General features: G+C 33.4%; 1 protein-coding gene across 2 annotated transcripts; it reads left to right on the top strand.

Moving 5' to 3' along the window:
- Positions 1–103: 103 nt before the first annotated feature.
- Positions 104–1,870, top strand: LOC111629411. Of its 2 annotated transcripts, XR_002757328.1 has the most exons (5): positions 104–230; positions 320–490; positions 556–762; positions 882–1,066; positions 1,782–1,854. XR_002757328.1 is itself a non-coding variant. In XM_023373310.1 (4 exons), exons 1-4 carry the CDS (start codon positions 192–194, stop codon positions 1,848–1,850), a joined length of 486 nt encoding a protein of 161 aa, XP_023229078.1. In that variant the 5' UTR covers positions 104–191; the 3' UTR covers positions 1,851–1,870. The 2 variants fall into 2 exon arrangements, 1 of the variants encoding a protein (XP_023229078.1); XM_023373310.1 differs by lacking the exon at positions 882–1,066 and having other exon boundaries at positions 1,782–1,870.
- The last annotated feature ends 10,777 nt before the right edge of the window (positions 1,871–12,647 follow it).

Genomic DNA, 12,647 nt, shown 5'->3' on the forward strand with positions numbered 1-12,647 from the left:
AATACCAGATATAATCCTTTAAAATTTAGAAATATATTTTAATTTTTGATGCTCTTTATAAATATAATTATTGCGCATTAATTATATAATAATCATTAATTATTTTTAAGCAAATACTTTTTGAATTAAGGCATATGTAACAAACAGTAGCATGATACTTTAACAAAATTAAGGTTGTGAATACATGGAAAATGACATCACGCAATACAGGAAATATTTGGGTATATCATGTAAGTATAAGACAATCCTTATTGCATTTTCTTATTGTTTTAATAGTTATTTTATTGTTCTAAATTTCATAAATTCAATACTTTCTTAGCCAAATGATATTATGGAATGTTTAACTTCTTTGATAAACAAGGAGTCAGCTATAGATGTCGAATTTATAGAAATATCTGTTGCTGATTTCTCACCAGGATGGGTTGAGTATTGCGATGTATTCACAGGAGAATGTTTATATAGAGTAGAAATGACACGTAGAAATTATAAGGTATTACTATTCGTAACATTTTAAACACTTTTATTATGAGAAATAAGGAGAAAAATTCATCTTAGGTACGAGATGGAGAAGAAGCTTCAGGAATTAATTACGAAAATCCTCATGTTGAAATTATAGAGAGTCATTCAACAGATATAATCCCTCGTGAAAATAATTCACCAATTCCATTTTGGACTTCTTGTTGGTGGTTTCTGAGAGAAATCTTTGGTTTATCTTTTAGTTGTGATTTTCTTTCCTCTGAAGATACTAATTGGGATTTAATGGTATGTTTTTTTATTGAATAATAATTTTAATATTTCCCATTTTATTCACTACTCTTGAGTGTACAGAATCCAAAATTATTTCTTTTATTTTAATGATTGGTTCTTCCTGCAATATATAGCACAGGGCTAACAAAAGAGATGGGAAATCGGATCTATTGACAAGTATAGGCCAGAATATTCATGCGTACCAGTGGCCGAGTAGATAAAACTAGTAAACACTGATAATTCAGTTCAGATCGCGGGTTCGTTCCTAACTAACAGGATAACTGTGGAGTTTTCTTCACATGTTTAACACCTTAATAAGGTCAGTTTCCTACTGAAAGTATTCCTAGGGCACATCTCTCGTTGCCAGATGACCCACGTTTTGCGTTGCTGTATCCCATTATTACATTCTACTTCAGATAATAATAAATATATTAATAATAAAACTGAGTACGTCACATTAGAGGATAGAAAGTCTGGAAAAAACCAACTTCAATAATTTCTCTCTACAGTTCTGTACATGATGGTTTCTGCCCTGTGGACACTAAGAGGACTTTTTCCGGGTCCGTCATGGATTTTTCCAGGCCCACAATGGATTGATATCGGCCGGATATGTGGGTGACAAGACATATACTGTACCATCCACGAAAACTTCTCGGGAATCGCTTGCCTGGATTCGATTCCGAGTTCCTAGAGCGGCAGGCTGGCGCCTTAACCATCTCTTTATACAAGGCCATCGCAAGGCGAAGTTTTAAAAAGACTAAAGTTCATGGAATTAATTTGATAAATATTCTGGAATTAAATATTTAATTCTACGATATTGAATATTAAAGATAATTTCTGTGCTACAGCGAGAAAGCGAAATTTGAACCCGGCTGTATTTTTCAAAAACTTCAGATCTTGACTTTTCATTCATATTGGTGATTACAATAAAATGAATACAAAAAATACACAATTCATAAAATATGTTTTCGAAATTGCTAATTGATTTATTATTTTTATGTATCTAAAATATAAAGTTTTTCCTTCTTTTTTAGAATTTGCGAAGACTCATGCTTCAAGAACATTTAAAAGCCTTGAAAAGCTATTATATCAAAAGTAGTTGAACAGGAAATAAGTTTCAAATTTTTTCATGAAAATTTCAAATTTGTTTTTAAATTCTTAAATTTTTAATAAAGAATCTAAACTTAGTCACATGATTTAATTTATTTTACCATGTAAGGCCTTACCGCTCTGAGAAGAACGGTAAGGCCTTAAATACAGGATCGAATCCGCGCTCGCAATGCAGAAATTTTTTATGGACGATCGGGTCTCGTTCCTCACACCTCGGCCGCCTTATTGTGATCTTCTAAACCCACGATGAGCATGGAAAAGACCCTGTCATGGCCCACAGAGCAAAAACAGTAAAAAGAAAGACCTAAAATTATTGAACCACTAAACACTAACAACTGATCGTTGGTCCGCGTCGGGCAAACGGATTGGCCAAGTAAAAGTTTTCTGTGTTTTTTCACATTTGTAACATTTAAATAGGTATCAATTTACCATAGGAAGTCCTATTTATTTCGGCATATCGCTCACGTGTCCCCGTTGCCCTATACAAACAAACATAGTTACTATTAATACTAAAATATTTAGTATAAAAAGCACATAATATTACATATATACTCTTAATTACTTTTAAAATTTTAATAATAATATAATAAAACTGAAAACATTTTATTAAAATTTTATAAAAAATCTAAATTTATATTTTTAAAAATAATTTAACGTATAGAATATTCTAGATGGCTCTGTGCTGAATTAAAAATGGCAGCCATAAGGGATAAGACTTGATAGTAACGTCTTTAATTTTTCAAAGAAAAAATTCAAATTTCTTGTCATTTTAGATATTTAACTATTACATTGTAATTATTTGAGTGTTTTTAAGGGGATCAACGTCCATGGCAAGAGATTCTCGGTTAGTATTCTTATATATTTTCTCTTATGTTTATCACTATCTAAAACAAAGAATGAACGTATATTATATAAAACACGTTGTTTTAAATTGATTTTATATTATAAAACTCGCTAAATCATTCGTCAATATCTTTTGAAAAATAATATTGTGATGGAAAATTTTGAATCTTAAAGCATCAAGCATGTTTTAAGAATCAAATCAACAGTATACAAAGCATTCAACCTGTAATATTGTAAAAAGCTGGTTTCATAAGGCAAAACATGCTGACAGCCAAATGTGATTGTTTTGACAATTCTGATGGGATTCTCTATGGCACAAATGCTGCTATGAAGAGACATTTGGGATCTTGTCAGAGCTGTAGAACATATCTATACGAACAAAAATGTCAAAGGAACCGTACCTCTACCGGCAATCTTTCTCCAGATAAAGCCCCCCGAAATTGGGTTGTGCAAGATTGTGAGTTGTGTTGCTTCACTAAGACTATCGTGTTTAACTGTATAGCCCCAATGACTATGCCGGTTTCGAGTAGCCCACTCGACTGTTCTTGGAGTACTTGATGTTATATAGTTTTATGGGGTGCGAGGTTTGCCCCTATCTGGGTGCTGAGGTGTGAGTGATAGAGAGCACTGAAGTGCACAACGACGCGGAGCATGGAGAATAGGCAGTATACTGATACATGTGAATACGGGGGGTTAAGGCTCCCGTTCAGTTGTCAGGATGTCTAATTGACTCTCAAATGTCAGGCGAGTGGATGGAGAGAAGTTGGGGTCGACGATAAGGTGAAGGGCGTGATCTAAACATATCTAAAACAATATAACAACTATTTATTAAAGAAGCAAAATGGACAAAAACTACACAAATAGCGTTTCTATACCGCTTATTTTCCCGAGAGAGAGTTTCCCGCTTTTCATACCTCTTTGAATGTACCTTTTCCGACTAAATCCGTGGTGGCACTTAATTGTCAGAAGGGAAATGGGTTTTATCCAATCGAGCACAATTATACAAAGTTCGCGACTTTGGCGATGATCGTTTATCATTGGTCGTAGATTGGAATTCGGCGGGTTCGGAGAATCGGCGCGATGTCGTTGGTCCAGCGTTTGGTAATAGACTCCCCCAGAGAGGGGATAAGAACAGTCTTTTATAGGTTTTAGTGGGGAATTTCCACTACGTGATCGGATGTTCATGAGTTAAAGGTTATAGTTGTTCCTGGGATCTACAACAAATGACGACATTTAGATGCTAACTGTAAACCTTCTTGCAAGACGAGATGCAAGTTCTGCAAAGAACAATGGATGTTGCTAGTTATGACCGGAAAGCCCAGGAAAGATCGTTTTTTCTTCTAGGCATTACATAAATGAAAGTTTAATTAATTAACATTTTTGTTAATAAAGGAGCGGGAATTTCGTCACAAAAATTCCAGATCTCACATTCATTTTAAAAACTGACTTTTTTTAGAGGCGAATATCTTGCAAAGGGTCCCATGTACTGTACAGGTATGGTTTCTTTCACTTTTTTGCTCATATAGGTATGCTCTACAGCTCCAATAAGATCCCAAATGTTTCAATCATTGAATTGAGCAATACCGGATAGGTTGATTTTGAGGGAGGGAAGCTATATTTCACAGAGTCACATATAGTGGTTTATGATTCTTTGGAGGTACAAAATCCCTCATTCAGAGCTTGAATCTTATCTCTGTATCTTGAAAATGCTCAAAAATGGGGTAAAATTTAAGAGTAAAAATTTCTGGAATTATTTCTCAAAACAATGAATGTGTGTTTAATAAGGCTGATTTTGGTGGCCATGTCTCGTGTTATGTGTATACCATCAGTTGTTTTGACTTTTTTACTTCTGTATTTATGGTCTACAGCTCCGTTAAAGTCCCAACCACTTCCATTTGTACTGTCTCCAGTGCTGGGTATCCATCTTTTTTCTGAGAACTGCTGTTTTAGTTGTAAAAGATAAGTCTGGTGGCAGGTAGAAAAAATAAATTTTTTTTTTATTTCTGAGTAACAAAGGACAAATCAATGTGAAATTTGCAATTTACTATACTATTATAGAAGTAGTATAGCATTGCTTTCTCTCTAAATTTTGTTTTTAAAAGAGAAATACATGATATTAATTTGCAAAACACACAAGAATTATTTGGTGCCAACCCATATAAAAAATGCTATAAACAAAAACTGATAGGACTACTTATTGACACTGCACTGTTTGGGTGCCATTTCTTTAGCTCATTTTCATTGTGGAGTATCACATTGGATGGCAGATGCATACAAAACGTGTCACATGACCTCACTTTGAAGTCGCTAGGTCGTGTGACTACCTCAAAATGTCACTCACCTCATCCATGTGACATCTCTGACTTATTTCCTGTGTATTTTTTGGGCTCTGAAGAGACTACAGACTGCAGCTTGATAAACATTGTATTTGTTACGTTTCCAGTCATACCATAGCATTCTATAACAGAACTCACTGACTTAAGATATAGTAATGGTGTTTTATTTTTCAATATTAATTCCATAAAAAACAAGAAATAAATTACTTTAAAATTCAGATTAAATACTTATAATCCTAAATAAATAAATATAGATTTGTTCTCTAAATTTACAAATGTGTGTGTTTTATGTAACAAATTGTTTTATTTTAAAATTTGAATTAAAGTAACATAATAATATATATAAGACTTTTTCATTTGGAAATAATAAAATGTTTTATTTAAAACAATAGATTTAATGTGTATTAGAGCAGTGCTTCTGAAACTTTTTGTGTTCCTGGGCTAGTAGTTTTGTGAAATTAAATAAAAATAATTATAAAATGGACCAGCACTGTTAAGATGCAAAGTTCAATTGGTCATAGACAAAGGGTATCGGCATCAAGTTAGTCCTGGAACTTTGTTTTTAATTTTTTTATGAATCATTAGTGTCAATAGTCTGTTAAAATAATGAAAAGGTGTTAATGCTCTGTCCCCACTCTATCATTAAATAATATACAATTAATTTTGGTACTTTTATAATATGAAAGCATCAAGTTAAAACGAGAAACGAAGTATAGAATGAATAAAATGAACCTACATAGGTATTGTATTAGAACTGTAACAGAATTATGTTACAGAACCCTTATAAGTCAAACATTATGCTATTTGTGTATTTATTTAAAAATTTTAATTAAAAAAATTAATATATGCAATACCTTCATTAAATAATACAAGACTAAAATGAAGAATAGGATTCATTAGAGAAAAACAATAATAAAATTTAATATTTCCTGTTCTAAATATTTTCTCCTTTTTAAAGAGTAATTTTCTAGGAAAGTTTTAAGGCTGCTATACAAATAATTTCATAATTTATCCGTTGACAAAAACTCTTCCTAACCCTGGGGTGGCCAACAGATTTTGCCCCCGGCCAAATTGGAAAGAAAACTTTTTTTACGGGCCGAACCAGAGGCTGAAAATTTTGAGGTGATGTGAGATCTCATTGTGGTGTCAGCTGGTAGAGACTAAATTGTACATAGAGATTACAGATACATTTTTCACATTATCAAGTTTTATTAACTCTAACCAGACAGTGAGTTGTTGATCCTTTTTTTTTTTAGGCATTAGAATTTTTCACCGATCTATTCTGACTTGAGTAGCTAATATTAAAAGATTAATCGCGGGCCACATAAATCCATTACATGGGCCATGCCTGTCCTTACCTGTTACTGGTGTGTTCTCCTTCTTCTATAAAATCATAAACAATAAAAAATAGCTCTTTACTAACGTTTTTGAAACTGAATGACGGTTCTTCTTCAGGTATTTTTGAATCTCTGATGGAAATGCAGCTCATAAAACATCAAATTCAAAAATATGTATGTTTGAATGCATGCTTCCCGTTTACATCTTTGTTTGTCATGCGCAGTCAGTTCCAATACGGCTATCATAAATTACTGTTCATAAGCGCCTGCCATGCTACTGATAGCGTAATCTCTTCTTTATGATTGATGCATTGATTATTCCTAAAGTTAGCTAAGTATAAGCTGGCTGTTTCTAGCCACTTGATATGGTGTATGTTGCGTGTGGTATGGATAATTCTGGCTTNTAAATATTTTCTCCTTTTTAAAGAGTAATTTTCTAGGAAAGTTTTAAGGCTGCTATACAAATAATTTCATAATTTATCCGTTGACAAAAACTCTTCCTAACCCTGGGGTGGCCAACAGATTTTGCCCCCGGCCAAATTGGAAAGAAAACTTTTTTTACGGGCCGAACCAGAGGCTGAAAATTTTGAGGTGATGTGAGATCTCATTGTGGTGTCAGCTGGTAGAGACTAAATTGTACATAGAGATTACAGATACATTTTTCACATTATCAAGTTTTATTAACTCTAACCAGACAGTGAGTTGTTGATCCTTTTTTTTTTTAGGCATTAGAATTTTTCACCGATCTATTCTGACTTGAGTAGCTAATATTAAAAGATTAATCGCGGGCCACATAAATCCATTACATGGGCCATGCCTGTCCTTACCTGTTACTGGTGTGTTCTCCTTCTTCTATAAAATCATAAACAATAAAAAATAGCTCTTTACTAACGTTTTTGAAACTGAATGACGGTTCTTCTTCAGGTATTTTTGAATCTCTGATGGAAATGCAGCTCATAAAACATCAAATTCAAAAATATGTATGTTTGAATGCATGCTTCCCGTTTACATCTTTGTTTGTCATGCGCAGTCAGTTCCAATACGGCTATCATAAATTACTGTTCATAAGCGCCTGCCATGCTACTGATAGCGTAATCTCTTCTTTATGATTGATGCATTGATTATTCCTAAAGTTAGCTAAGTATAAGCTGGCTGTTTCTAGCCACTTGATATGGTGTATGTTGCGTGTGGTATGGATAATTCTGGCTTTTTTAAATTTGGTGGCTATATTTGGATCAGACACATAAATTGCCAGAGCTATCATGTTTCTTTGCTTCTGAATATCTGCAGCGTGTTCTTTCAGTCTAATCTCTAAGGATCATTTGGTAGAGCCCACATACACAAGGTTTCTATCTCATCTGCGATCTATAATCGGTATGCTGTAGACCCCTGACAGCTTATCCTTATCTGGTTGATCTTTTCCAATGGTTAGGATGTTAAATATTGAAGCACATCTTTTGTAGGTGATACGTATGTGGTTCTTTTTAGCTATCTCGCCATATAGCCTTCTAATATACGGATTATAAGTGACTGGAATGATCTTATCCATATCTTATTGTTCCACTCTTTGTGGTAGGTCTTGAACTGGGTTTTGGTATCCATGTATTAACTTGCATATGAGCTTGCTGTATCCTTGCTCACAAGCTATTTGATGTGTAAGCCTTAGCTCTGACTGTAGGGCTTGCTCAGTAGAAGAGTGCGTGTGTGCTCTCTTAATTAGGGCTTTAAATGGTNTAGGTCTTGAACTGGGTTTTGGTATCCATGTATTAACTTGCATATGAGCTTGCTGTATCCTTGCTCACAAGCTATTTGATGTGTAAGCCTTAGCTCTGACTGTAGGGCTTGCTCAGTAGAAGAGTGCGTGTGTGCTCTCTTAATTAGGGCTTTAAATGGTGCAATCTTATATTTTGGTGGATCACATGACCCTACTAGTATGTATATGCCCTTTGTTCCTAACTTTCGGTACACTGCAGTGCGGATTATGGACTCGTCTACCTTGATGTCAATATCTAGGAAGTGTACATTGTCTGGTGCACTTGTTCTATTTCTATGGTTAATCCATGTGTGTTATCATTCATTGTGTCGACAAAAGCCTTGATGTCTGGTATTTCTTTCCACAATATGATGATATCGTCTCCATATCTCTTATATAAAATGATGTTGTGCAGGTGGTGTGGGAGGATCTTAGCTACAAGTTGTCTAATCACCATCTCGCACAAATCCCCAGAGACCGGACTACACATAGGGACTCCTCTTCCTTGCATTTATGCATTACCTTTGAACTGGAAAAAAGAATTGTAACACAAAAGATCTGCCATCTCAAAGAATTTTCTGGTGTAATGTATTATTGTTGAGGATGCAGAGTAGTAAATCTCTGATGGCGTAAAAGGCAGGTGGGAGTAGGATTGATGGGAAAAGCGATTTGAAATCCAATACTATGAGAAATTTAGGTGGTATGGTGATCTACCTGAGGGTGTCTAGTAGGTCCACAGGGTCACTCAGCATGTATGGATAATCTTTCAAGTAGGGCATGATAAGCTTGTGGGCAAACTTCTCCAGTTTGTGTGTCGGCGCTCTGGCCTTATCTATAACAGGGCAAAGTTGCTGCCCTACTTTGTGGATTTACGTGAAGGCAAACAACTTTGGTGTATTCGGAATTGACTGTGCATGACAAACAAAGATGTAAACAAGAAGTGTGCATTCGAACATACATATTTTCGAATTTGATGTTTTACAAGCTGCATTTCCATCAGAGATTCAAAAATACCTGAAGAAGAACCGTCGTTGGAGTTCGAAAACATTAGTAAAGAGCTATTTTTTGTTGGTTACAATTTTATAGAAGAAGGAGAACGCACCAGTAACAGGTTAGGAAGAGTTTTTGTTAGTATTCTCCAGTGTTTAGATAAAGATGTGTAATTTATTTGTTGTTTTTTGTGGAGTTATGTTGAAAAATAAATCATTATTATCAAATCTTAAGTCAATGGGTTTTGTTGTAGAATGTTATGGTATTACTGGAAATGTAGCAAATGCTATAATAGTATTTTGCAACTATTTTTTTGAAAGAACGTCATCGAAATTGGGGATAATTTTTTCTGCATGCAATATGAAAATCTCCTTTAGGTATTTGTCAGATGGCGACGTTTAGTATTTTTATTTTATATATTTTATTTTCAAAAGGTTTGTTCACAAAGGTATGTAGTGGCAAAAATATAAAATATCCTTTGTGTCGCCTTTGTAAGATTTTTAAAATTCTCTTGTGGCAGAGATTTATAAAAATTTAACAAACTTTCTTCTTTAAATAGGTTTTTATAAAAATCATTATGGCAATGTCTATTAATTCTAGTTGACTTTTCGAAAGTTTGTATGTTTGAACAATTTCAAATGTAGATGATAAAACAAGTTGGTGAAAACAAGCTATATGGATTGGATTAATATGCTTCAGGGTTGTATTTGGCCTATGAGTCTAGGTTGGAGATCCCTGCTCTATTGAAAGTGTACACAAATGATAATCTTATATTTGATAACTTATTTTATTACATCTGTTATATATTTTTGATCATTTTATACTCATTATGCTAATACAGTATAGTGTAGAACAGGGATCCCCAAATAGGCTATATAGTTGTGACCTCAAGTCGGATCACCAATTCTTATTCAATTGCAAATACATTACACACATTTTCATAAACATTATTCCTTTGCTTAAAAGAATCATTAAAAATTTAGACAATATTTTATTGAAGAAGATTGATGGTCAATAAAAAACAGAGGTTTAGTGGATTTGTATATGTTTATTAACAATGTCATTCTAATATATGATAAAAATAAATTATTCAAAACAGAACAGTTGTAAGAGAGAGGAAATATTTGTATGTTGCAGAATTTTTTAAATATGGATTTCCATATAAGTAGATAAATGCTGTAAACTTGGGTAGCATCCTCAAAAACCTAATTGTCCATGCAAAAAAGCAGATGGTTAAGAACTATGAATACACTAGAAGCAGAAGTGGTAGAAGTTACTTTTAGGTTATCTCTATCTATATACAGTAGAGCAGTGATTCCCAACCCAGAGTACACAATAGGTTGTTTAGGGGTACAGAAAAAAGTTAGTTATTATGACAAAAAAAATAATATATTATGTATCTCAAATTAATAGTATTAAAAATTAGGTAAATGTTCCTTGCAACAATCAAGAACTTTATTATACATTTTAGAATGCAAAAATAGAAATAAAAACTTATGCTGCTGATTGTGCAATGCAACAGATCAATAAATGTTGTGAAGTCAGTCAATGGTAGTGGGGATACCATTATGTGTGATTAGTGATTATGCTATGGACTTTTGATGGTGGGGTGTGTTACCATTATTATTATTATCTCAACAATATCCCCATGTGTTGTTTGAAAAAGTATTCTTTTGTTTATAAAAAGTATTTTTTATTATTAGCAAGGAAAAGGACATAGCTAGTTTCTCCAGATTTTCTCTACAAGTGGTAATTTTTTTCATTATTTATTCAGTATTTTTATTGATAAGACTATGTCTTGTTTATAAAATCGTACTGCCTGCTGTGTTACCCTCTTAGAGGTATAAAGAAGTACATGTCAAAAGTTGCAATTTGGCACAAAGTATTAGGTGTCCAAATCATGCATGCATAAAAAAACCCGACTTGTAGGTACTTGGGACTGAGAACCGAGTCAAAATAAAATTCAAAATGGCGACACTCTCTACAAACAGGCAGAGCGAGATTTGCACATGCATTGCTTGTTGGGAAGTTGGAAAATGCCATGGGGGTATGCTAATGAAAAAAGGTTGGGAACTGCTGCAGTAGAGCATCGATTATCCGAAACAATTCAGGACTGGGGTTATTCAGATAACTGATTTTTCGGATGACTGATCATTTACAAAAAAATATATTAAACACAAAACTGTACTAAATATAATTTGTATCACACATCTTACAAATACATACCTAAAATAATGTAATACATTAAACTCTGCCTATTGTTCAGTTTGGCAGGGAGGGGAAGAGTGCTGCAATGCCACAGCCCTAGCAGAAATTTGAATTTGCCGACTGAAATGCTTTTGGTTAATCAATGTTTCTGTTGATTGGTATTTGGATAATCAATGCTCTACTGTATATTTAAACAAGTTAACTAAAAATTACTTTTGCTACAAAATACAGAAGAGTTAATCATCTTTACAATTTTACTCTAAATTTTCATTACACATGTTCTATTAAATTCAATAATACATACTTATACTTTAAATTAAATAATTTCAAATAAGTTTAAACAGTCTGTTNAATTTACTCTAAATTTTCATTACACATGTTCTATTAAATTTAATAATACATACTTATACTTTAAATTAAATAATTTCAAATAAGTTTAAACAGTCTGTTCGGTCTGAGTAATGTAAGGATGACTAATACAACATACTTGCAAAATCTATACACTACAGATATAATAGTCTTATGTAATTAAAATGCACAAATAAAAAAATAATAACAGATTCAAAAACTTTACTTTTTTTTTTATAGTTAAAGATATGCTATGTGATATAAATACACTCTACTACCATTACAATGCTCTTTTGGAAATAGGAAGTGCAACTGCTTACATGCATGTATAAATACTAGTGATGTAATGAATATTCGGTTACTATTCGGTATTCGGCCGAATACTGAATATTTAATCACTATTCGGCTGAATACCAAATACCTAAAAACAGGAGTAATAAATAACAAAAACACAGTAAATTAATCATTTTGGTATTTAGAGTTAATGTTATAGAGTTAGTGTTGTTTGTTTATATTTATTTATAACTTGTAACATGCACAAAATAAAAAAGAAAATAATATTAGTCACATGTATTCACAATTTATAATTACAAAGATCAGCACACGCATGCGTCTATTGTTGGAGAATCCTCGCACATCTGAGGGTCTGACCCTGCCTATCCCTCTTTTTAAGCGCTCGTCTTTGCTCTTCCCTTTCTCTTTTCTCTATCACTCTAATCCATGTATGCCTGTGCATACATCACAATACGCACTCACGATTACGCACTTTCAATTCGTCACTTTTCCGTCGTTGAGTTCCCATTTTACAATTATGTGACTCAGCCTGGTGATAACAGAGAAAAGAGACAGAAAGGACGTTGATATAAGTCACAGTTATGATTTCACTGATTCGAGACAGCTTGATAGCCTGAACGGCCCCAGGCTTTCGCCCGATCTCGCTAAGTGACTTTCATTACAAGCATTTAGCTTTCCGAA

The sequence above is a fragment of the Centruroides sculpturatus genome, unplaced genomic scaffold (assembly GCF_000671375.1).
Source record: "Centruroides sculpturatus isolate CEXI.00-Female unplaced genomic scaffold, Cexi_2.0 scaffold581, whole genome shotgun sequence".
In the NCBI taxonomy this organism is placed as follows: domain Eukaryota; kingdom Metazoa; phylum Arthropoda; class Arachnida; order Scorpiones; family Buthidae; genus Centruroides; species Centruroides sculpturatus.